The sequence below is a fragment of the Balaenoptera physalus genome (assembly GCF_965194825.1).
Source record: "Balaenoptera physalus genome assembly, chromosome: 4".
NCBI lineage: Eukaryota > Metazoa > Chordata > Mammalia > Artiodactyla > Balaenopteridae > Balaenoptera > Balaenoptera physalus.
In genome coordinates this window covers 88,378,528-88,405,839 of record NC_138891.1, presented here as the reverse complement: position 1 = coordinate 88,405,839, position 27,312 = coordinate 88,378,528, and the positions used below count along the sequence as shown (strand labels likewise).

General features: G+C 34.5%; 1 protein-coding gene across 1 annotated transcript in view; it reads left to right on the top strand.

Moving 5' to 3' along the window:
* NECTIN3 (nectin cell adhesion molecule 3) overlaps positions 1–27,312 on the top strand; it is a 139,284-nt gene that overhangs the window by 83,159 nt on the left and 28,813 nt on the right. The window contains exon 7 of the mRNA XM_082460192.1: positions 33–117. Coding sequence (XP_082316318.1) covers positions 33–117 — 85 coding nt within the window. The remainder of the gene's footprint in view (positions 1–32; positions 118–27,312) is intronic.

Sequence of the window (27,312 nt, the reverse complement as noted above, 5' to 3'; positions counted from 1 at the left end):
GGCAATCGCATTTTTTAAACTTTTTAATGCAGGATCGACCTTCCACCCACACATAAACCACCTCCTATGTATGAAGGACAGTCCCCCCCTTTGCCTCAGAAAGACCTTCTATATCAGGTAAGTGTTCCCGAGTACACGTAAAATAATATTATTTCAAAATATTATCTAGTCATTATACATTAAATATTACATAATAATATATAATCATTTCTCTGAAACATTCAGGGGATCAAATTTAGTCTACAGATTGGTAAGAAAAGAAGTTATGGCCAGTATAGGTAAGACAAATCAACACTGTCTTAGGAGTACAAATATTTACTAAAAGCTTATGGCTGAAGACTTATTGTTAATAAAGTTTTATTGACGTACAGATCCATTGTAAAATATGCATTTTTATATAAAATAAAAGGTAGAAAAATTGAATGGTAGGGTATAATGTATGATGGAGAGGTTTTTCTCCTTGGCATATGTATTTTATTTTTGTTTACTTTTCAGTATATGCAAGGTTTTCAGTATATGCATCTAAGTTTTAGCATTCCTTTATTTAGCAACAAAAGGTTTATATTCCAATTTAAAATTCTGGGCATGAATATTGGGCCCCATTTTACACTTACGATAATTTAAAATTTCTTTTGGAATCAGTTTACACTAATTCGTGTGAAAGTATTGATTCAATGCTTCTGTCTTAGATTCTATATCTAGATTAATATGCTCTACTTGGGAAAGTTGAAGCCATAATGCTTTTATTCTTAACTTTAATTGTCTTGTTTTTGCTTTTTTCCTCTATCACCCATGCAGCCTCCTGGGGCTCTAACCCTGTATTGGGGTTTTGTTACCTGTGACACTATATTTTTCTCCTAAATTATGTCCTGTGTCTTCAGCTTGAGTAAGGCAAAGGAATATTTCTGTTAAGATGTTCTCAGCTTCCGCTCCTAGGTCGACCATATAATCAGTCTCCTGCCTGAGCATGGGGCAGGGAGGAGCATTCCGTGGCATGTGCACTCACTGACAATGGGCACCACCTTTGTCATCTTGCACAAGTTTGGTGTCTTAGGGATGAAGATGCGCCATCTTTACAGAACTCTTGTTTTCACATAAAGAATATAGCCTCACATCTTTTTTGGCAAATAAATTAACTTGACAAGTAGTGTGAAATGTCAACAAAATATTTAGCTAAAGGTGTTGTTAACTGCTGCAGATGGATAGCTGTCTTTCTTCCTCCACAAAGCTAGTCACTAACTGGAGGATTTCTAGATTTAGGTGTGGGAATTTTTTAAGAATGTTATTAGTAATTTTTTAGTACAACTCTAATTGCATATAATTTTATTCTTGTCCTTAAAATCAGTTTATTTACTTGTTATTTAATATTTTCAAATTAAATATTTACAAAAGCTTATGAATTGAAAAAAAATTATTTGGCTCAGATCATGTGTCCTGGGTTTTAGTTAAGAAAATATAATCTCTATATATGTAAGCGCTGCTAAATAAACACAAAAGGAAGATTTTTCTTGGATGACTTGACAGTGGTACAAACTGCAGTTTTTATCCTTGGAGTCAGAGAAGTCTTCCTGGATGGATCAATTTTGCAAGTAGGATTTTGATACATGTGATAAAATTACTCAGTTGTTGATTAGAGTAAATTGCATAATCACAAGCATAAATCTAGGTGGAAATGAACAGTTATGTGAAAGAGTAATGGAAATTTTAGAAAGGAAATTGGTGGGACAGCATCTGCAGTGGATAACAAACATTGGACTTTGGGAGTCAGAGACCATTTACATTTAGTACTATTGTGACGTTTTCCTCATCTGTTAAATTAAGGTGAAAAACATGATTGATTGTTTCCCTCTTCTAGCTATAAAACTGAGTCTATAAAATATTGCTAAGGGTCAGCTGGTTGCTGTCATTTTGCTTAGGAGAGTCAAAACTTGAGTTGGAGATGAAATAATTCTTAATTCTATAAAGATTTTGAGAATAATTTAGGCTAAAATCATTATCCATCAGTAAGATAATTTGTTATGATTCATGTGTTATAATGCCATATGTTAATTATATGACTGTCTGCGTTTTAATTAATGTTGTGTTATCAAAATGCAAAATACATAGGACTGTTTCCTGGTTACCAAGAAATCTGTAAGTGTGTAATTACTATCTAATTATTTTCATGCAATGATAGCGTGCTGTAATAGTAAATGCCTTCATAATGTTCCGCTTCAGTAGATAACTTGTCAACTTTAAACTCATGAGGTAATTCCTAATTGAAGTCATTAGTCCCTAGCCCTCACAGCCAGGCCATGCTCCCAAATATTACCATGGCTTTAAGGAAGAGAGTCCCACTTGTTCTACCCCATCAGTGTTCTACCCTTGGGAAACCACAGAAAGAAAGAGTTCCTTGCTACTTAGCTTTTGTCTCCCCTGCTTAACCATTACTTTTGTGATGATAGTGCCAAAACTCATACCTGAGAATTTTCCCTCTAAATATAAGTTAGGAGGATGAGGCCTGGTATTGTGAGGAGGTGATTTCCTTGAGTGGGAATGGAACTATTACCATAATGCAGAGAAGATGCATGGAGGCACACATAAGTATGAGGGAAATAGAAAGAAGAATGTCTTGCCTGAAGGCAAAGAATAATTAATACCACCAGCTTGTCATGTTATTAGTTGATAATCCTAGAAAAGTGAGTCTTCATTTAGGAAACAAATACTAACTCAGGACATTTTATTTTCTTAACATTATAAGTAATAAGTAGATATATTTTTGGTACAAAAAAATCCAAATACTACAGAAATTTAGAGTTAACGGTTAAAGTTCTGTTTCATCCCCCTATCCCCCAATGTATTATTTCTTTCCCTGGAGGTCACCATTGTTAGAAATTTAAATATCGTCCCAGACTTTTTCCACAAGTTTACTTTGAAGTATACATCGTCCATATTTACATCTACAAGTAGTTTCTTTAAAAACATAAATGTGGTCATAGAAATTGCTTTTTCCACTCTATTACCAATATTTTTCAGAGTGACTAATGTTGCCACCTTTATCAAAATCCTCTGGGTTATTAAAAATGAAGATTCTTGAACACACATTCAGTTTTACTGAATCAGTATCCCAGGGCTTGGAGACAATGGGCATTTTACGTAGCTCACCAGGTGAATTTTAATGCACATTCAGGTTTGAGAACTATTGCTATTTCTCTGTCTGGTTCTTAATGGCTGTAATAGTATTCCATTGTGTTGATATACCACAATTACTTAATGATATTCCTAGGTTTTTTCCCTTTTTTTTTCTATTACAGTAATTGCTGCATTGAGTGTACTTTTATATACTTTATTGTACACATGTATTTATAAAGTATATGCAAAGAAATAGAATTACTGTGAATATTTTTTACATTTAAATATGTGTCACATTGCTGGCCAACCTAGCTGTATTAATTTATATTCCCATAAACAGTATATTAAAACCCATTTCCCTCTCTAATACTGTTTAGTAGAACTTTTGTTGTTGTTGTTGCCAGTTTGATAAAACTGGAAAAATAGTTCATTTAAAAGCTTCATAGATTCCTGGAAGAAGTTTCATAATTGATTGCCTATTTGTAGTTCTATAAACCACCTATTTGCATCTTTTTTCAAATTTTCAGTTACTTTTTGAACTTTCCTTGTTAATTTTTTAGCAGCTCTTTGATATGGACAGTAATCTTTTGTCTTATATTCGTCCCTTATTTTTTAACTTTATAGTGTCTTATACAGAACGTTTAAGTTTTTATGTAGTTAAAATCTCTTTATCTTTTTCCTTATAGTTTCTGGAAGTTATATATTATCTAAAAAGACAATTTCTCCCTCTCTCCCTGATCTGAAATGTTAAAAAATCATACAAAACTCTTCACAGTTTTATGGGATGTTTTATTTTATTTTAAATAATTTAAAACTTATGTTTGCTTATGATATAAGGTAGCGACCTACGTTTTTTCCCCAATGGTATAACCAATTGTCCAAAAATTATTGAATTGTCTGTCCTTTTCTATGATTTGAGGACACTTTTATCCTAAAATAAGTTCCCATATATATTAGGTATATTTCTGAACTCTTAGTTCTGTTATGTTGTTCTGTGTTTCTCTTCTTAAAGCAAGACAACACTGTTTTTTTTAATTTACTTTTTATTGAAGTATAGTTGATTTCCAGTGTTGTGTTAGTTTCTGGTGTACAGCAAAGTGATTCAGTTATACGTACATATATATATATATATATATACACACACATATATATATAAAATATATATATATATACACACACATACATATGTGTGTGTGTATGTATATATATACTTTTTCATATTCTTTTCCATTATGGTTTATTACAGGATATTGAATACAGTTCCCTGTGCTATACAGTAGGACTTTGTTGTTTATCCATTCTATATATAATAGTTTGCATCCGCTAGTATTTCAGCAGAATTTACTATCTGGAAAAATTATGATTTTTTTTCCCCAGTAATTCACTATCATATATCATAGTCTTTAGTAAATTTTTGTAAATGTTCATCGCAGAGTGTTGTGGAGGAAGAGTGTTTCTACATTTTTTTTTTTGAGTGGCTAATACATGCAAAACAGTATAAAAGGGTATTTTCTAAAGTCTTACTACCATTTTCCATTCCTACTTACCCTACCCCCACCACCTCCTACAGAAAACCATTTTTATCAATTTCTTGTTTGTCTTCATATGGTTTATGTAAAACATAGACAAGGAAACACACACACATTTTATCTTTTCTTGAATAAAAGGTAACATATATACACTGTTACATATCTTGCCATTTCCTCTTAAGATATACTGGAGCTCTTTCTTTTTGGGGTAAAAATCATTCTCATTCTTATGTCTACTAAGATTCTAATGTGTATTATATATTACATAGTTTGTAATGTCAAAATATTTTAATAAACCAGTAATGCTGCAGTGAATAGCTTTGTATATATGCTATTTTGTATCTATGCAAGTATAATCTGTAGGATACATTTTTAGACTTGATCTTGCTACATCAAATAGTAAATGTGTTTATAGTTTTTATAAGTACTGTCAAATTGTCCTCTGTAAATATTGCACTGTTTTGCACTCGTGTGAGTAATGTTTGAAAGTGCCTGTTTCTCCACATTCTCACCAACGGTATATGTATTCCACTTGATTATTGGTAATCTGATAGGTGAAAAATAGTAAATATATAATTGCAATTTTGCAATCTCATTATTAGCGAGTTTCAGCATCTTTTCAAGTTTTAAAAGATCATTTTTTTTCCTGCAAGCTGCCATTCTTTTGTGTGCTATTTAAAAATTTTATAAATAGATATGAAAATTTTTTGTTTTGATTCCAGCATGAATAATATGTACATTGTTCATTGGTATCTAAATTTGTGGTATACAGTGTTAAGTAAGATGACTCATATTCCCATAGATTTATGTGATAAAATAAGATTGAAAAATTAAGAAACTATGTTATGACTAGAGCCCTAATATTATCAAATTGTGTGGCTTTAGAAACATGATGGTCCTACTTGTTATCAAGTTGTGGAGTTAGAGATATGTCCTCCAGGTATCTTAATTTCAGTTACTAATCATACCATATTTCATTTATGGCTTTCTTGAACCTGTTCACCCTACTACTCTTTATAGTTTTATAGATTCTCATTATTTCTCCTCAAAACTCATCTTTCCAACATATCACTGCCAGTTTCCAATAGTATTTTTAGATAAGCTGTTTTTGCTAATTATTAATGGTCTGGTTTTCTCCCTGGATCTGAATATTTTAACGTGTTTCCAGATACCAGATACCAGTAGTTATGGGCTTTGGGGTCAGGGAGAAGGGAGAGAGGAAGATGATAAAAGAATTAACATTTTTCTTCCAAATTCAAGGAAACTAAATGACTGAGTGGAATATTTAAGTAAATGAGTCCTGAGTATTTCTAGGATGGTTTTGCCCTAGAGTAGCAAAGTTTTCATCTGCATATTGCCTCCAGTTAATAGGTGGTGGTAATTATTGAGATAAGTAGTGAAAGAATTGTAGGGCCTTGTTCTGGTCTGAGGAGGGAAAAAGTTTTGTGATCAATGAAGCTTGGATGAAATATTGATTTATAATATTTATATTTATAAATGAATAATATCTAAATAATATATTCAAATAAAATATTAGTACAACCTCTGAAGTATAAAGGATTGGTATTTTTACTAAGAGCTCTACTAATCAATCTTATAAATGAGAAAAGATAAACCTACTTGATACGGTTTCATAAAGATTAATAAATTACCATATGCTACATCCTTAGAACAGTGCCTGGCACATAGTGAATACTGTGTGTTTGCTGTTATTATCATTATTGTTAGTTTAAAAGAAGCTATGTAATTCTTAGAAAGTTATTAAAGAGACCAAGCAGTGAAATTATTTCAGTAGAAGGATAGAACTGTTACTACTTTGGCTCATGTAAACTCGGCATATATTGCTTTTGGAAATTATTGATACTTTTATTATAAGCTTAGTAGTGCTTGAAATGAAATTAAAATGGAGTTTGCATCTTTTGATTCATAGTTCCGTTTTGTTTTTTCTCTGTCATCCATTTACCAAACATATTTCTTAGGCTAATATGTCAGTATTGGGAATACATAGTTAATAAAACAGTTAAAAATTGTTGTCTTTATGGAGCTTACATTTTAGTGACAAATAGATAAATGCCTATGATGACGTTTTTTCCCCCATTTTTTGGAAAGAATTTTATTGAAGTATAATTGGCATACAGCAGATACACAAACACATACATACATACATACCCTAGAAACATCACCACAATCAAGATAATGTACATATTCATCATTTTCAAAAGTTTCCTGGTACCCCTTTGTAATCTTCCTCTCTTGTCATTTCCCTGCTCCCTTTCTACATCCCCAGGGAACCAACTACTAATCTGCTTTCTATCTATATATTAGTGTAAATGTTCTTGAATTTTATGTAACAATCATACAGTAGATTCTCTTTTTTGGTCTTGCTTCTTTCATTCCACATAATGATTTTGAGATTTCTTCATGTTGTTTTGGTCTTTCCTTTATTCCTTTTAGATAGGTGTACCTTGTAGAGATACTACATTTTGTTTATACATTTACCTATTGATGGATATTTGCATTATTTCCAGTTTTGGGCTATTATAAGCAATGCTGCTATGAACATTTATGTATGTCTTTGTGTGAACATATGCTTTCATTTGTCTTGGGTAAACATGTATGTGTGGAATGACTGGGTCATATGGTAAATGTAACTTAAAAAGTGTAACTTTTTAAGAAAATGCCAAACTGTCATCCTAAGTGGTTTTACCATTTATGTTCCCACCAGCAATGTATGAGTTGCTCCATACCCTTGCTACCATTTATTATGATCAGACTTTAAAAATTTTAGGTACTAATAGGTGTGTGGTTAGTTCATTAGTATTTTAGTTTTTTCCCTAGTTTAGTTTTTTCCCTACACTAATACATGTAACGTTTTTTTCATTTGCTGATTTGTCTTCTTTAATGAAGTCTCTGTTCAAATATTTGCTCATTTTTATTGGATTTTTAAAAATTATTGGATTTTGAGAGTTCTTTATATATTTTGTGTTATGGAATGCATGTTTGTGCCCCTCCCCCTCATTCATACATTGAAACCCTCATCACCAATGTGATGGTATTTGACAGTGGGACCTTTGGGAGTGATTAGGTCACCAAGGTGGAGCTCTCATAATGGGATTAGTGCCCTCAGTAAAAAGAGACAGGGGAGAGCTTATTTCTCTTTCTTTTCTCTGCCATGTGAGATTACAACAAGAAGGTAGCTGACTGCAAGCTAGGAAGAGGGCCCTCACCAAGAACCAAAATCTTAGACACATAGGAGGTTTGGGCTTCCATAGAACTGTGAGAAATAAGTGTTTATTCTTTGCTTAAAGAATGGCTTCACCTATATGTGTTAATATACGATATTTGTTTTTCTCCTTCTGGCTTACTTCACTCTGTATAATAGATTCTACCATGCATAAAATAGATAGCTAGTGGGAACATGCTATAAAGCGTAGGAAGCTCAGCTCCGTGCTCTGTGACGACCTAGAATGGGTGGGATGAGAGGGGTGTTGGGAGGGAGGTCCAAGAGGGAGGGCATACAGGTATACATATAGCTGATTCATTTCATTGTACAGCAGAAACTAACACAACACTGTAAAGCAGTTATACTCCAATTAAAAAAAGAAAAAGAAATTAAGACAGATTTAAAAAAAAAAAAAAATGAAAAAAGAAAAAAAAAGAATGGCTTCACCTAATCCATGTTAATTTGTTATAGCAACCTGAGCAGAATAAGACATTTTGATACAAGTCCTTTGTTAGATAATATGATTTGGAAACATTTTCTCCCATTCTCTTGGTCGTCATTCTCTAAACTTATTTTTGAAGAGCAGTTCGTAATTCTGAGGAAGTCTGATTTATATGATGGCAATGTAATGCCATGCTTTCTTTCTGGAATGTGGGTGTGTTGTGGTAATACCTATTTTTATTAGTTTCTATTAATTTGGTTAATATATTTTTATGATATATCATTTTTATTTTTCCTGTATAAGCATCAGCAATTAGGAAATTTTAATGAAATATTTCAAAGACAGTAGATTTTCTTCGTCACTAGCATTCCTTCAGTATCTAGTATCCTCAGGAGACATAACTAGTGTAAGTAATTCTAATCTCACCTGAGAAATAAAGAAATTAGGAAGATTTGGCCTCTGTAATAGTATTTTGTGGCCCATGGTACTGAAGTAGCCATTATCTCTTTATATGTTCTGTTCATCTCTGTATCAAAAACAGTAGTTAGCACAGAGAATAACTCTTGTTTTTAGTAGAATCAAATGGGACCTAACAGTTTTGTTATAATAATTAAGAAGATTCAGATTCACTTATTTTGACTTGCTGTAAATTATAGAAATACTCTAAGAAACTTTATTTCAGATTTACTGTATACATGTAAACCAGCACAGATCTGGGGAACCTGGAGAGATGATTTCTAGGCAATAAAGATTCTGAGTTTAATTGCATTTTAGTATTTTTAAATGGTTTTGCCAGCATCAGTGCATTCATTATGTGATTTTTCAGAAAGGAGTTGAAATCCTCTGACCCCAATTCTGATTGTTTCTGATTTGTAACTGAACTGTCTGAGTGGGAAAGTTAGGTCTATCTTAAGAAAAAAAAAAAAAATTAAGTAATGCAGTATTTCCCTCGGAACTATTTCTAATACAGATTGAATTATTTTATGTAGATTAAATGATAGAAAAGAGCTGGCTTCATCCTAGTCACCAATACTCATTACCAAAAAAAAGGCAGTAGATGATTAAAGTAGAAGAACTAAATGTTGGCCTCTTAAGATGTTCTGAGCAATCCAGAGAGAATACTTAATTCATACCTTTTCGTAAGACTTTTTATAGTAAAATTCCACTTGGTTCTGTCTATGTTATAAACATCTCACCTTCTTTCTTCCTTTTAAATCCTATCTATGTTATAAACATCTCATCTTTTTTTCTTCCTTTTAAATCCATAAACGAGTTATAAGAGCTGATTCATTATAAAAATTATATACTCACTATTTGTTCTTAATAGATGTGTATTTGTGAGTTTCCTGTTTTTCTATTTTCTTAATTATAAACTCTTTAGAAATAGAAACCATGACTTACTACTGCCTTTGTAACCTTTCTTGGTGTCTAATAAACTGCTCTGTACAAAGGCTACTCAGGAATTGTTGTTGAGTTGCTGTGATAGTGAAATTAATTGTTTGCAAAGTCAGTTTCCCGAGCTAGCTGAGGGTTATTCCATGAGTTTGGGGGAACAAAGAAGACAGCAGAATCTATAATAGTGTCACCTCATCCTTCTGCCTGTGTAATACCTAGAAAGTTTATTTTAAACAACTTGGAAATTTTATAGCCAGTCCATCATTAATTTTGAGTAAGATGGTGTAACAAGGTGCCAATCTATAATATCTTATCATTTCCAAAGATTTAATCACCATACATTCCTAATAACTGGAAATGAACCTCAACTTTTTGACATTACCACCAGAATACTTTTAAAGCACCTCATAAACCATGTTAAAGTCTGAAATATTAACTCAGATTTAATACTAAACTTTGGGGAATAAAACTGTTTTAATGGCTCAATGCTACTTGGGAACTCCTGCAAGAAAGTATTATCCTAACCATTAATTTACTTAACTTGTGTTTTTTGCCTTGGTTTTTGAAGAATTAAATTTAGTCTATTCATACCTGAGACGCGATCAGAACATTCAATTTCGAGTGGTTTGAGATCTGTGTTAAATTCACACTGCCATCAGGGAACTATAATTCTTAATTAGAGGTGACTCTTGATTGACTCATGAGTAATGAGAAGTAAAAGAACTGTTGAAGTTAAGTACAGTAAGCTAAGTACAATGAACTTTCCTCCCAAATTTTAGGGCACCTAATAGCATTCTTTATTTAAAAGCACTCATGATTTCCTTTATTGGGAGAGATTCCTTTTTAAGTACAGAGACAGAGCTGAGTTATTTTAAATGTTCAGAGCAACTAAATTTTTTTCAGAGAATAGACTTCTTATTTGTGAATTAAATTTTACATAGACATTATCAATCAAACTTTACTTTGAATTTGGCTACTTAGTTGTAATTTTCATCTTGGCAAATTGTTGTTTTGAAGTTATTTTGACATGTTAAATATAAAAAATTAGTAAAGGCCACACATGAACTTTTGAGAGAATAATGTAAATAATATATTGTTTTAGATAATTGTTACTCATATGTCTAAACTTATAATGTTCATTCATTCATTCAGTGAATTACAGTAAACTATGCTGAGTGATTTTTTTTTTTTTTTAGACTCTTCCTAAGCAGAAACATTTATGGAGTCCTTGGTTAAATTAAGCTGACCTAAATGGAGTGTTCCTTCAGGCAGCTGCTATCATATTGTGACGTGTGCAGTGCTAGTGCGGCCTCCATGCCTGCCACAATGCCTGACTTACCATCAGAGAATAATAATAGAGATAAACAGAGATTAATAAGAGAGATAAGTAGAGATTAATTTAGTGATATCTGTTACTACCTGTTAACGTGAAATCACTATAGGGAGACTAACTCAGACTATTGACTATTATCAAAACATTCCTAACATATTGGGACAGCAATCTTGTATCCTAGAATTTCCAGGATTGTCCTAATTTCACATATTCGTGCTTTAGTGTCAGTATGTATTTAAGTGCACCTCTCCCAATTTTGAGACTTCTTGCACTTTGCCAAGCCTTTTCTCCAATTTCTTAATAGCCTCTTTCTCCATTTCTGATCATTGTAATTCAAAGTACTTTCTTCCTATATTTAAAATGGCTCCTATATCTTAACATCTGAAAAATATTCCTAAACTAATTAGAAGAATATCTAATTCAGAATAAAATGTGCAATGTGAACTATAGGAAAAGAACTTGTCACAGTGATAGTCACTTTCAAAAGTAATAGGAGACATTAATCTTACAGAACTTCAAGAGGTAGAGAGTAACATGGGTTCTAATTTTCTGATCTGCTACGTATTATATCATTTATTTAATATTTCATTTTTATTCCCTATTTCATAAAATGATAGACTAACTAGAAAACACATAAGATACATTTAGGAAGAGCCAGAAAATGGGGTAATTGACCCTTTCATTTAGTTGATTCAGATTTCTTAAATAAAATGACATTAGAGTGAAGATTTTCATTAAAGTAAAATTTTAAGTTGGAAACCTCTTAAATTTGAAGAAATCATGTTTGAATGAACCAATTTAAACATTTCTAAATAGTCCATTGGCTTTTTTTTTTTAAATAAAAAACCTCAACGATAAAGCATAGGCCATATATATTTTTTTAATGCTACAAGTTAGAAATCAGAAATATTAAATAAAATTGTATTACACTTCGTGTATTACACTTGTCTAAGACTCGGAAATTAAATTCAAGATGCTTTTTGGTTTAGAAATCTTCACAATGCCAAAAATTAAAAAAAATTAAAAAAATCTAATAGATGGAAAAACATTCAAAAGGGTTTGTTTTGGATAAAGTAGTCAAGACCCCAGTTTATCCTTGGGTGAATTAACCTTAGTCATTTGACCTAGAGCCACTAAGTTATTCCATTTTTTTATGAGTATGGGACTCTTTCACCCAGTCTGCCTTTGCAATTTGTCAGATGAGTTTCCATAGTTACCAACCTACCATAGTACAAATTTCCTGTTCCTGGGCATGATAGTAGACATAGTTAGCACTCTCTTTCCCCAGAGACATGCTGTTGCCACTGGTTAAGTTTAGTTGCGACATGATTCCAGATTTATTTTGTTGATTCTTTGGCACATGTTCTCAAACCAAGATGTTTGTCCCCTCAATTTTATGTACTCTGCTTTACTGATGTTTGCTTAATTAGGAATATGTGCAGGGCAAGCAATTAGCCTATTGTTGACTCATTGTTTTTTAATGTATTGCTTGCTATTTGGGAATCTGACTCTGAAAAGGTATAAGCCCCAAAGCGATATACGTGTTTCCTTGGGCGTATAAATTAAAAAGTTAATCTTATAATTCAGACTAAACAGTATTTTATTACTGAGGAATTAGTAAGACTCGTTGGGGGAAAAGACTTATCCAGAGTGGTACTTTGGTTTGAATCATTGGTGCTGCCTTACAAATATTTTTCAAAAATCATTAGGCTTGTTATCATTCCCACATTTATAAAAATGCACAACTCACTTTCTTTACCTTTGTGTACTGATTACTAGCAAATATGTATGTAATATCGCCTCTTATGATGACCTCCTGTATGTCTATTTTTTTTTATTCTTCAGTTTGTTAATATGATGTATCGCGTTGATTGATTTGCGTATATTGAAGAATCCTTGCATCCCTGGGATAAATCCCATTTGATCATGGTGTATGATCCTTTTTTTTTTTTTATTCAAACAGAAAGTCACAAAAATTATAATCATCCTCATCAGTTCACTCAGTCCCATGTAATTAATTTTTTTTTATCTTGATCTTTTGTTAGCACTTTTATGAGTTCAACAGTTCTCCATTAGAGTTCTGAAAATGCTTATTCATTCAGTTCAGCGGTATAGTCAGTTACCAGAAACCTGTACTTGTCAGAGTCTTTTCCATGAATTCCTTGAAGATGAAACCCTTTTATAGGAACATTTTTGCAGAAGCATCAGAGTACACCCAGAACTGTCTGTAAATGACAAAAGACTTAAAAATGACCACGGTTAAAGATTTGATGAAAGTTCATAATAATGCAATTGACAAGGAAATTTAGTTATTTCTGAGATATACATTTTAAAGTAATAACTAGAATTATAACGTAACATTATACCAGAACATATAAGATTTTTAGAAAGTTCATGTAATGTCTGAAACATTTATGTTAACGTATTTCCATACAAATAACCCAAAGGAAGTTTAGTATTAGTTGGTTTTTTTGTTTGTTCGTTTGTATTTTTATACTGCAGGTTCTTATTAGTCATCAGTTTTATACACATCAGTGTATACATGTCAATCCCAATCGCCCAATTCAGCACACCACCATCTCCACCCCACCACGGTTTTCCCCCCATACGTTTGTTCTCTACATCTGTGTCTCAACTTCTGCCCTTCAAACCGGTTCATCTGTACCATTTTTCTAGGTTCCACATGTGTGCGTTAATATACGATATTTGTTTTTCTCTTTCTGACTTACTTCACTCTGTATGACAGTCTCTAGATCCATCCACGTCTCAACAAATGACTCAATTTCGTTCCTTTTTATGGCTGAGTAATATTCCATTGTATATATGTACCACAACTTCTTTATCCATTCGTCTATCGATGTGCATTCAGGTTGCTTCCATGACCTAGCTACTGTAAATAGTCCTGCAGTGAACATTGGGGTGCATGTGTCTTTTTGAATTATGGTTTTCTCTGGGTATATGCCCAGTAGTGGGATTGCTGGATCATATGGTAATTCTATTTTTAGTTTTTTAAGGAACATCCATACTGTTCTCCATAGTGGCTGTATCAATTTACATTCCCACCAACAGTGCAAGAGGGTTCCCTTTTCTCCACACCCTCTCCAGCATTTGTTGTTTGTAGATTTTCTGATGATGCCCATTCTAACTGGTGTGAGGTGATACCTCATTGTAGTTTTGATTTGCATTTCTCTAATAATTAGTGATGTTGAGCAGCTTTTCATGTGCTTCTTGGCCATCTGTATGTCTTCTTTGGAGAAATGTCTGTTTAGGTCTTCTGCGCATTTTTGGATTGAGTTGTTTGTTTCTTTAATATTGAGCTGCATGAGCTGTTTATATATTTTGGAGATTAATCCTTTGTCTGTTGATTCATTTGCAAATATTTTCTCCCACTCTGAGGGTTGTCTTTTCGTCATGTTTACGGTTTCCTTTGCTGTGCAAAAGCTTTTAAGTTTCATTAGGTCCCATTTGTTTATTTTTGTTTTTATTTCCATTACTCTAGGAAGTGGATCAAAAAAGATCTTGCTGTGATTTATGTCAAAGAGTGTTCTTCCTATGTTTTCCTCTAAGAGTTTGATAGTGTCCGGTCTTACATTTAGATCTCGAATCCATTTGGAGTTTATTTTTGTGTATGGTGTTAGGAAGTTTTCTAATTTCATTCTTTTACATGTAGCTGTCCAGTTTTCCCAACACCACTTATTGAAGAGACTGTCTTTTCTCCATTGTATATCTTTGCCTCCTTTGTCATAGATTAGTTGACCATAGGTGCGTGGGTTTACCTCTGGGCTTTCTATCTTGTTCCACTGATCTATGTTTCTGTTTTTGTGCCAGTACCATAGTGTCTTGATTACTGTAGCTTTGTAGTATAGTCTGAAGTCAGGGAGTCTGATTCCTACAGCTCCGTTTTTTTCCTTCAAGACTGCTTTGGCTATTCGGGGTCTTTTGTGTCTCCATACAAATTTTAAGATGATTTGTTCTAGTTCCGTAAAAAATGCCATTAGTAATTTAATAGGGATTGCATTGAATCTGTAGGTTGCTTTGGGTAGTATAGTCATTTTCACAAAATTGATTCTTCCAATCCAAGAACATGGTATATCTCTCCATCTGTTGGTATCATCTTTAATTTCTTTCATCAGTGTCTTATAGTTTTCTGCATACAGGTCTTTTGTCTCCCTAGGTAGGTTTATTCCTAGGTATTTGATTCTTTTTATTGCAATGGTAAATGGAAATGTTTCCATAATTTCTCTTTCAGATTTTTCATTATTAGTGTATAGGAATGCAAGAGATTTCTGTGCATTAATTTTGTATCCTGCAACTTTACCAAATTCATTGATCAGCTCTAGTAGTATTCTGGTGGCATTTTTAGTATTCTCTATGTATAGTATCATGTCATCTGCAAACAGTGACAGTTTTACTTCTTCTTTTCCAATTTGTATTCCTTTTATTTCTTTTTCTTCTCTCGTTGCCATGGCTAGGACTTCCAAAACTATGTTAAATAATAGTGGTGAGAATGGACATCCTTGTCTCGTTCCTGATCTTAGAGGAAATGCTTTCAGTTTTTCACCATTGAGAATGATGTTTGCTGTGGCTTTGTCGTATATGGCCTTTATTATGTTGAGGTAGGTTCCCTCTATGCCCACTTTCTGGAGAGTTTTTATCATAAATGGGTGTTAAATTTTGTCAAAAGCTTTTTCTGCATCTATTGAGATGATCATATGGTTTTTATTCTTCAGTTTGTTAATATGGTGTATCACATTGATTGATTTGCGTATATTGAAGAATCCTTCCATCCCTGGGATAAATCCCACTTGATCGTGGTGTATGATCCTTTTAATGTGTTGTTGCATTCTGTTTGCTAGTATTTTGCTGAGGATTTTTGCATCTATATTCATCAGTGATATTGGTCTGTAATTTTCTTTTTTTGTAGTATCTTTGGTTTTGGTATCAGGGTGATGGTGGCCTCATAGAATGAGTTTGGGAGTGTTCCTTCCTCTGCAATTTTTTGGAAGAGTTTGAGAAGGATGGGTGTTAACTCTTCTCTGAATGTTTGATAGAGTTCACCTGTGAAGCCATCTGGTCCTGGACTTTTGTTTGTTGGAAAATGTTTAATCACAGTTTCAATTTCATTACTTGTGATTCGTCTGTTCATATTTTCTGTTTCTTCCTGGTTCAGTCTTGGAAGGTTATACCTTTCTAAGAATTTGTCCATTTCTTCCAGGTTGTCCATTTTATTGGCATAGAGTTGCTTGTAGTAGTCTCTTAGGATGCTTTGTATTTCTGTGGTGTCTGTTTTAACTTCTCCTTTTTTATTTCTAATTTTATTGATTTGAGTCCTCTATTTATGAGTCTGGCTAATGGTTTATCAATTTTGTTTATCTTCTCAAAGAACCAGCTTTTAGTTTTATTGATCTTTGCTATTGTTTTCTTTGTTTCTATTTCATTTATTTCAGCTCTGGTCTTTATGATTTCTTTCCTTCTGCTAACTTTGGGTTTTGTTTGTTCTTCTTTCTCTAGTTCCTTTAGGTGTAAGGTTAGATTGTTTATTTGAGATTTTTCTTGTTTCTTGAGGTAGGCTTGTATAGCTATAAACTTCCCTCTTAGAACTGCTTTTGCTGCATCCCATAGGTTTTGGATCGTTGTGTTTTCATTGACATTTTTCTCTAGATATTTTTTGATTTGCTCTTTGATTTCTTCAGTGATCTCTTGGTTATTTAGTAACGTATTGTTTACCCTCCATGTGTTTGTGTTTTTTATGTTTTTTTCCCTGTGATTCATTTCTAATCTCATAGCGTTGTGGTTAGAAAAGATGCTTGATATGATTTCAGTTTTCTTAAATTTACTGAGGCTTGATTTGTGACCCAAGATGTGATCTATCCTGGAGAATGTTCCGTGCGCACTTGAGAAGAAAGTGTAATCTGCTGTTTTTGGATGGAATGTCCTATAAATATCAATTAAATCTATCTGGTCTATTGTGTCATTTACAGCTTCTGTTTCCTTATTTATTTTCATTTTGGATGATCTGTCCATTGGTGTAAGTGAGGTGTTGAAGTCCCCCACTATTATTGTGTTAGTGTCAATTTCCTCTTTTATGGCTGTTAGCATTCGCCTTATGTATTGAGGTGCTCCTATGTTGGGTGCATATATATTTATAATTGTTATATCTTCTTCTTGGATTGATCTCTTGATCATTGTGTAGTGTCCTTCCTTGTCTCTTGTAACATTCTTTATTTTAAAGTCTATTTTATTTGATATGAGTATTGCTACTCCAGCTTTCTTTTGATTTCCATTTGCATGGAATATCTTTTTCCATCCCCTCACTTTCAGTCTGTATGTGTCCCTAGGTGTGAAGTGGGTCTCTTGTAGACAGCATATATATGGGTCTTCGTTTTGTATCCATTCAGCAAGCCTGTGTCTTTTGGTTGGAGCATTTAATCCAGTCATGTTTAAGGTAATTATTGATATGTATGTTCCTATGACAGTTTTCTTAATTGTTTTGGGTTTGTTTTTGTAGGTCCTTTTCTTCTCTTGTGTTTCCCACTTAGAGAAGTTCCTTTAGCATTTGTTGTGGAGCTGGTTTGGTGGTGCTGAATTCTCTTAGCTTTTGCTTGTCTGTAAAGCTTTTGATTTCTCCATCGAATCTGAATGAGATCCTTGCCGGGTAGAGTAATCTTGGTTGTAGGTTCTTCCCTTTCATCACTTTAAGTATATCATGCCACTCCCTTCTGGTTTGTAGAGTTTCTGCTGAGAAATCAGCTGTTAACCTTATGGGAGTTCCCTTGTATGTTATTTGTCGTTTTTCCCTTGCTGCTTTCAGTAATTTTTCTTTGTCTTTAATTTTTGCCATTTTGATTACTATGTGTCTCGGCGTGTTTCTCCTTGGGTTTATCCTGTATGGGACTCTCTGCGCTTCCTGGACTTGGGTGGCTATTTCCTTTCCCATGTTAGGGAAGTTTTTGACTACAATCTCTTCAAATATTTTCTCTGGTCCTTTCTCTCTCTCTTCTCCTTCTGGGACCCCTATAATGTGAATGTTGTTGCGTTTAATGTTGTCCCAGAGGTCTCTTAGGCTGCCTTCGTTTCTTTTCATTCTTTTTTTCTTTATTCTGTTCTGCAGCAGTGAATTCCACCATTCTGTCTTCCAGGTCACTTATCCGTTCTTCTGCCTCAGTTATTCTGCTATTGATTCCTTCTAATGTAGTTTTCATTTCAGTTATTGTATTATTCATCTCTGTTTGTTTGTTCTTTAATTTTTCTAGGTCTTTGTTAAACATTTCTTGCATCTTCTCAATCTTTGCCTCCATTGTTTTTCCGCGGTCCTGGATCATCTTCACTATCATTATTCTGAATTCTTTTTCTGGAAGGTTGCCTATCTCCACTTCACTTAATCGTTTTTCTGGGGTTTTATCTTGTTCCTTCATCTGGTACATAGCCCTCTGCCTTTTCATCTTGTCTATCTTTCTGTGAAAGTGGTTTTTGTTCCACAGGCTGCAGGATTGTAGTTCTTCTTGCTTCTGCTCTCTGCCCACTGGTAGATGAGGCTATCTAAGAGGCTTGATGGGAGGGACTCTGTCTATTTCTTGTTTTTCCAGAGACCCAGCTTTATTTCATTTAGCATTTCTATGATTACATAGTTGCTTATCTGGTTTTTCCACAGAGGTGAACAACTTGATGATTTCCTATTGTTCTTTTGATTTAGGGAGTATAATTTTTCTTTGTAGCTTTAGAAAACAGAGCTAGGACCAGAAGGTGAAGGACATAGGAACATAGATTTGAATACTCAGTGTAAAGAAGACCTTTCCATTAGTTAGGTCTGTCTGATAATGGGGCTGATATCTCAAGAACTAATAGTACATATTTCCCAACTGGACTTGTTTAAAGGACTTAGCTGATGTCTTTTGTTGTATGTGATAGGAGGCATTTTTGAATTGGAAGTAAAGTTGAGTTTCAAGGCCCATTCTAGTCCTATTGTTGCAGGAAGAGATACCCCTTCCAGGGCCCGAGAGTGGGCTCTTGTCTAACACTCTGAAATGAATTGTCAGAGGAGACACACGTGCTGACAAAGCAAGAGACTTTTTTGGGAAGGGGCACCTGGGTGGAGTGCAGGAGGGTAAGGGAACCCAGGAGGACTGCTCTGCCATGTGGCTCGCAGTCTCTGTTTTTGCTGTGATGAGATTAGTTTCTGGGTTGTCTTTGGCCAGTCATTCTGACTCAGGGTCCTTTCTGGTGGTGCGCACAACTGCTCAGCCAAGTTAGATTCCAGCAAGGAGGATTCTGGGAGATTGGTAGGACATGTGGACTGGCGTCTCCTCTCTCTCCTTTTGACCTTTCGAGTCTTCTTCTGGTTGGTGGTGGCTTGTTAGTTCCGTGTTCCTTACCACCATCTCCTGTCATAAAATAACTCATGCAAATTGTTACTGTCTTTACCTGGCCAGGGCGGGCAGTTTCAGTCAGTGTTTCCCCTAACATTATCTCTAGATTCTTTTTTTTTTCTTTTTTCCCTGAGTAAATAATATTGGTGGTAGATTGAAAACTAACATTGATGTTACTTGGGACCAATGTTCTGCATAAATATTTCAATGTTATTCTGAGCATGATATTTAACTATATAATTGATTAGTTAGTTAATGAGTTACTAAAAGCAGTCACATTAGAGGTAACTGACTCTATTCTATCCATGTTTCCACTGAGTGTAATTTCAAGACCTATTTCCATGTAGTATTATTGAGTCTTCATAAAAAGCAATTTGACATATGCAAAAATTACTTAACATTTTTTTCACCTTTTTTTTTAAAGAAGAAAAAGATTTTCTTCTTAAAATGCAAATTATACCTTGTTTTATGGTTGGTTTACAATTATGACTGTTTGACTGCCCACATAGACACTAAAGCTTAAAATGCACTTTGAATGAAATCTTTACAGTAGTTTTAACTACAATGAATAGTAGATGAAATATAGAACTTGCCAACTGCAGAATATTTCATGTGCATAAGTAACTTTGGAAGAAAGAGAATTGAAGGTCTTTGAAAGGAAATACTTAGCTTTATAATAATTCCTATTTTAAATTCATTGGCACTTTACAAAGGTAATCTCAATTTCAGATGTTTAATGGGCATTAATTATTTAGGCTATCAATCCTGTTTATTAAAAGAAATGCCATGTAAATGTATTTGTTTGAAACATTTTATATGCCTTAATACTAATGTATGTGTTCCCATGGAAACCACAAATACCCCTTTAGAAATATGATGTAAAAGAGTAGCTTTACTTTTAACTAGAACCTGAGAAATTGCAGGCTATATTCAAGAAAAGATAGCTACAAAGTTGAAAAATTTTGCTGTGGTTACTTCTTGCTGAGATATGAACTGCATGTAAAACTGTAAAACCATACGTGTGTGTGCGTGCAATTTGCAAAACAAATTAATTGTACTAGAACACAAAAATACAGAATAGAAAAGGAAAAAAGTGGTAAGTTAGACTTCATTAAAGTTAAAAATGTTTGATCTTCGAAAGACACCAGTAAGAAAACAAAGGCAAACCATAGATTGGAAGAAAATGTTTGCAACATATATATCAGACAAAGGAATTATATCCAACATACATAAAGAAGTCTTGCAACTCAATAACAGGAAAACAACAAACAACCCAATTTTTAAAAAAGTGGACAGAAGATGTGTGCAGTCATCCCTCAGTATGGGTTGGGGGTGGAGGGGATTGGTTCGAGGACACCCTGCAAACACGAAAATCTGCAGATGTTCAAGTCATTTATATAATATGGCATAGGTGAATCATATGGTAGTTTTTTTTTGGTTTTTTTTTTTTAATTTTTTTTTTTAATTTATTTATTTATGGCTGTGCTGGGTCTTCATTTCTGTGCGAGGGCCCTCCCCAGCTGCGGCAAGTGGGGGCCACCCTTCATCGCGGTGCGCAGGCCCCTCACCGTCGCGGCCTCTCCTATTGCGGAGCACAGGCTCCAGATGCGCAGGCTCAGCAATTGTGGCTCACGGGCCCAGCCGCTCCGCGGCATGTGGGATCCTCCCAGACCAGGGCTCGAACCCGTGTCTCCCGCATTAGCAGGCAGATTCTCAACCACTGCGCCACCAGGGAAGCCCTGGTTTTTTTTTTAACATCTTTACTGGAGTATAATTGCTTTACAATGGTGTGTTAGTTTCTGCTTTATAACAAAGTGAATCAGTTATACATGTACATTTGTCCCCATATCTCTTCCCTCTTGCATCTCCCTCCCTCCCACCCTCCCTATCCCACCCCTCTAGGTGGTCACAAAGCACCGAGCTGATCTCCCTGTGCTATGCAGCTGCTTCCCACCAGCTATCTGTTTTACGTTTGGTAGTGTATATATGTCCATGCCACAAAAAAAAAAAATTAAAAAAGAGAAAGATAAAATAAAATATTTACAAATATTGAATTATTATGTTGTAAACCTGAAACTAATATAATGTTATATATCAATTATACTTCAATTTAAAAAATTAATTCATTAAAGTAATACAAGCTTATCTTGAAAAAAAAGATGGCATAGCATTTGCATATAACCTATCCACATTCTTTCATATACTTTAAATCATCTCTCAGTTACTTATAATTACATTGTACCTAGTACCTGTAAATGCTTTGTAAGTGTTTGTAAATACAATGTAATGCTATGTAAATAGTTACCATTGTGTGGGGAAATTCAAATTTTTCATTTTGGAACTTTCTGGAAAATGTTTTCAAATTGTTTTTCAGTCTCTGGTTGGTTGAATCCTCATGTGGTGAGCCCACAGTTATGAAGGGCTGACTGTATAGACTTTTCATCAAAGAAGATATGCTAATGGCCAATTAGAACTTTAAATTTTATAATTCTACTTTTGTATTTGTTTAGTTTATATAAAAGCAGCTTATACTTAAATTTATTTTCCATTTTTGCTCTATTAGGTTAATTTTCATTATTATTTTCTGTCCTTATATCTCAAAGTACTGTATGTAATTAAAAGTCCAAATACCAAACTTGTTTCAGAGCATATTCCCTCACCCTCGTTACGATTCTTATGTACAAGGATTTATAATGAATAGGTAATGTGGTTCTGCAAGAAGTGACTCAAGTTTATATTTTTATTTTAAAGTTCTCTACAACTGAGTAATCCTGTTTTTGATGGTAGTTTTTTCCCATAATGAACTAATTGCCTCTGATCGTCATTTTAAAAAATGAGGAATGTGATATTATGGGTTACCTAACTTGCCACACTTGCATTAATAATTTTACTAACTCCCAAGGCATTGTATTTTATTTTTGATAGCCAGCCTTGCTAGAAAATTAGAAATCTCTAGCCACCTTTCAACCTAATTAGTCCCAATTCTGACTTCTGTAATTCTCAAAATTCTTTTAAGCATTTTAAGCTGCAGCTATTAAGAACAGATTTCTTTTACCCCAGCTACTTTTCATACATACCTCAAATGCTTACAGCAACCCTTCAGGAATTGTTTGGTAGCTTTTTCCAATATTTAAAGTTCTCTGACTTGGTCTCACTGTTTTTAAAAACCAACTTGAGTGTTTACAGTGTTTTTAACCATTCCTTATATGATACAGTTTATCTTCCCTCTCTGGTCCCTCTCCTCTGTGAAAATTCTAGTTTAATATTTCGCATGAAATATGTTTTCTGGAACAAATTGCAATACTCCAGATTTGGTAAGTGCCAAATGAACTTGAACCTCCACTTTTCTAACATCTGTACCTCTATTAAAATGGTCTGCTTTCGTGTGTGTGTGTGTGTTTGACAGCCAGTCCTGTCAATCCAAATGTCTTCCTTTCAGTTATATTGATTTTCTAACCTAATTGTGTTTTTCTCCATTACATTTAACCTTTATTTTAGATAAAATTCCAACCCATTGCAAATTTTTTAACTAATACAGTAAAAATTAAGAAATTGTGATTTTTTTAATGCCCTGAGCTGGTGTGAGAAAAAATAGGTAGCCAAAGTGATATGACTCAGAATGAGTGAATGAGATGTCAAGACCTAGTTGGATTATCAAAATCAGTTATTGTAACATTCATGCCTCCTTACTTGAAGACAATCTCCTGCTTATTTTCCCCATGCTCCGCATCAACACCTTTTTGTGTCACTTTTTTTCTTACTTTATATGCTTTACACTGTGTACATTTTTCAAACGCTGGGCACATATTCTAATTTTAAAAACTTTCTGATTAAGAAATTAGAACTATTAGGAGAAAAAAATTAGAATGGGGTATAGCAGGAAGCAATGTTGAGAACAGAAGTAGATAAAGAATGAACTTGCATCTCTGGTAATCTTGAAAGTAAGAAAAACTGTGATGTTGTAGAGTAGAAGTGGAGTGGGGAGTAAATAAAATATGTATGGATTATAAAGCTTTCCAGATACAATCTGATGGCATAGGATGTGTTATACCTATGAGGTAATTAGAGTTTCAAACAAAAATTGGTGCCCAAGGGTTGTTAGTCTGGGACTACACCCACCTTTTTCTGGTGGTTAAATGCTGCCACTTGGCTTCTGCCATCCCAGGATGCCAATTTCTCCATTTAGTGCAGAGAGCCAGTTCGTTGGCAGCACTACCCATTCATTCTTGGCTTACAGAGAATCGCTACCCCAGAGCTCTTCAGTGATGCCAGAGCTTCCCTCATGAATGCATTTCATACAGAATTGATCAAGAGAATGTTCTCAGGACTCTACTGGAGGTGCACAGTTAAGGGATGGCTAAACAGGTCTTACATGATAAACCCACCCTTAACATTTGGTTTCCTTAAGTCTTTGGATACTTTCCACTATAATATATCAAGGAAATGCTAGAATTTCACCTTCATTTAGGGTAGTCCACGTTTGGGCCTGGATTTCGGTCATCTAACCTGACTATTAGAGCTACTACCAGCTACTCAATATATTGAATCAAGAATCTTGATTTAGTACATCTTTATAAACATGTTTTGTTTGATTCAACATTACATTCCTTCTAGCTGATCCAAAACCCTTAGTATCTGTTTTCACCTAGGTTCTAAAGGTTTCTATCTCCATAAACTGGCAAAATCTTGCAATTGCAGGGTGCGGGGGCACACTTAGTAGTTTACCCTAGGGTATATTGATGTAGAAAATTAAGCAATTCCTTAAAAAAAAAAACAAAACTATAAACAACTAAAAATAGTTGGCACTTACAGCATGTTGCCTAGAAATCTCCTAAAGTAAATCTGCCATTTCATTATATAATTTTTCTCCACATCATCACAGGCAGCAGTGCTTCTAAACTTTATCCCACTGTATAATAGGGTTCCCTTTCCTTCAGCTTCAATAGCATTTGCCTAACCTTCCTTTTAGTGCACAGCAAAAGCGTCCTTGAAAGCCATCAAGCTTCGTTAGGTCTCTCTTCAGTATCCTAACTGTTGCCTGTAGCTTTGTCCCAAAGCCACTGCCACGTGGTGAAGATTTTGTTACAGTAGCACCCCACTTTCAAGGACCAAAGTCTGTTGGTTTTCTGTTGCTGCATAACCAACCACCCAAATTTAATGGCTTAAATAAACAATAGTCATTTAATTACTATCATGTTCTGGGATTGACTAGGTGCCACTAGGTGGTTATTGCTCAGGGTTTCTCACAAAGTTTTGGGCATATGGTGGCTGGCTGTAGACACCTGAAGCCTCATTGATTTTAGATGGAGACACCTGAAGGCTCGGGTTCCTGCTCTGTGAAGGCTCAAACAGCCAGGGTCCCCAGCAATGTATACTCCTGCCCCCACCCACACCCGCCAAGGGTCTCTGTCTGTCTCTGTCTCTCTCCCTCTGTATTCTCTCTGCATGCTCTCTAGCTTGGCAGCTTCTGGGCACCGAGGCTTACTACATGGCAGCTCAAGATTCAAGGATACAAGGCAAGGTGGTGATGCAGACTCTTACTTCTTGTTGGGGGACTATATTCTGTAAGACCATGTGTGACTGGAAATTAACGTTGCAGCAATTTTTGGAAAATACAGTTTGCTTCTTCTTTGTGTTCTCTTGTATCCAGAGCCTGCTGAAGGGTGTAAATATAAAACTAAATGGTAGATAGCAATATAGGAATGTAAATCTTTGCAAGACTTGTAATGTCACTTTACAGTCTATTTACATTATATTTGCATTGTAGTTGCCATACATTGTTGGAAGGTCACACCATTTCGTGACCAATGAGAAACTGAAGGCAAAGATTTTAATGCTAATGAGAAGAAATTAAGTAGGAAAAGATATTTGAGTGGGAATTCATTAACGCATATTTCCATGTCACAATGACTTTTTCTTCCCTGTGCAATGTTTTGGTTGTAGTTACTTGTACAAATAATATTTTGAGAAACAGTATTTCCTATTTTTCATATATGGATAAAATAAGTGGGATAACTCAAAATCAGGAAAAGATTGCCCGATGGAAGGAATAAAAGCTAGGAATACTGTCAAAGTAAATCTTTTTTTAAAGAGAAAAAGAATACAGAATTACTATCTGTGAAAACAGATAAGCAACTGTGAAACAGAAAAGCAACTTAAGTACAAAAGTACAAAATGGGAAAGGAAATTGTATTTCAGAAGTGACTGTGCTTGACATCAATACGTTAATAAAACTAGAATGAATATTAGACAATTAGAAAAATACCATAGTTTCAAGAAAGACATCTGAAATCTAGTTTTCCTTGTATTTATTATTATTTTTTTAATCTTAAACTTGTATCCATTTTTGGGTCACTTTTAAACATCTGGTTACCATGACATTTTATTTATATAAAACTTAAATATTTAAGGGAATTCCCTGGCAGTCCAGTTGTTAGGACTCCGCACTTTCACTGCTGAGGGCCGGGGTTAGATCCCTGGTCAGGGAACTAAGATACTGCAAGCTACGTGGCGTGGCCAAAAACAAAAAAAGTTTAAATATTTAATTTTATGAAATAAAATTATATTAACTAAACATTTAGATGCTACGTCTTAAACCTGTCTCCCATGTGGAGTCCTTTGGCTTTATTTCTCTGAGCTGTAGACTGTCAGGTACTGCCCTGAGTTTTGCAGTTAGCCTCCAAAGGGGGTTTCTTACCCCATATTCCCACCACTAACAAAAGCTATGACTGAAGTATGTGTCCATGTATATTAGTTTCCTAGGGCTGCCTTAACAAATTACCATAAGCTGAGTGTCTTTAAACAACGGAAATTTATTCTCTCACAGTTCTGGATACACAAGTCCCAAATCAAGGTATGTGCAAAGTGCCTGAAGGCTATAAAGGAGCACCTCTTTCCACACCTCTCTCCTAGCTTCTGTGGTTATCAGCAATTCTTGACATTCCTTGTCTTGTAGTTTTCTTCACATGACGTTCTCCCTCTCTGTGTCCAGATTCCCCTCTTATAAGGACACCAGTCATTGGATTAGGGCCCACCACAATCCCATATGACCTCATTCTAAGTTGATTACATCAGCAAAGACCCTATTTCTAAATACGGTCGCATTCAGAGGTACCGGGATTAGGACTTGACCATATATTTTGGGGGGACAATTCAACCCACAACACCATGTAACTCAAGCACTGGACTTACGCAAAGGAATATTTAAATGACAAGACATTTCATGCTTGTTTCATCTTTCATTATCAAAATTTTTACTATTAAAACAGCTTAGTTTAACTTTAATCAGGAAACAGGTAATTCTTTTAAAGAATTATTCATTGGCAAAGATACCAGAGTATGGATATCCTGGTATCTTTGCCAATGAAGTTTTTCAAGCAAAATATTTGTTCACATAATTCATTAGATTTTTTTTTTTTTTAATTTGGTTGCGCCGGGTCTTAGTTGCAGCAGGTGTGCTCCTTAGTTGCAGCTCATGGGCTCCTTTGTTGCAGTTTCCTGGCTCCTTAGTTGTGGCATGTGAACTCTTAGTTGTGGCATGCATGCGGTATCTAGTTCCCTGACCAGGGATCGAACCCGGGCCCCCTGCACTGGGAGCACGGAGTCTTAACCACTGCGCCACCAGGGAAGTTCCTGGTTAGATCTTTACTACTTAGAGAATGAGAGGGATTTCTTCAAAATGGTATTCCTAAAAGAACCAGAATAACATACAATGGACAGAATGTTTGAACCTGACCCATATCGCCTGTTTGTTATGTAGAATTGACAGACTAGCCATTGGCAGAGCAGAGGAAGCCTTTGAAATTCTGGTTTTCCCAGAGGGCTGATTTGGATGCTTCACACATGCTTGTAAAATAAAAAAATAACATAAACAAATAAGTAACTTGGCTACTTTGAATGGACATCACTACCTC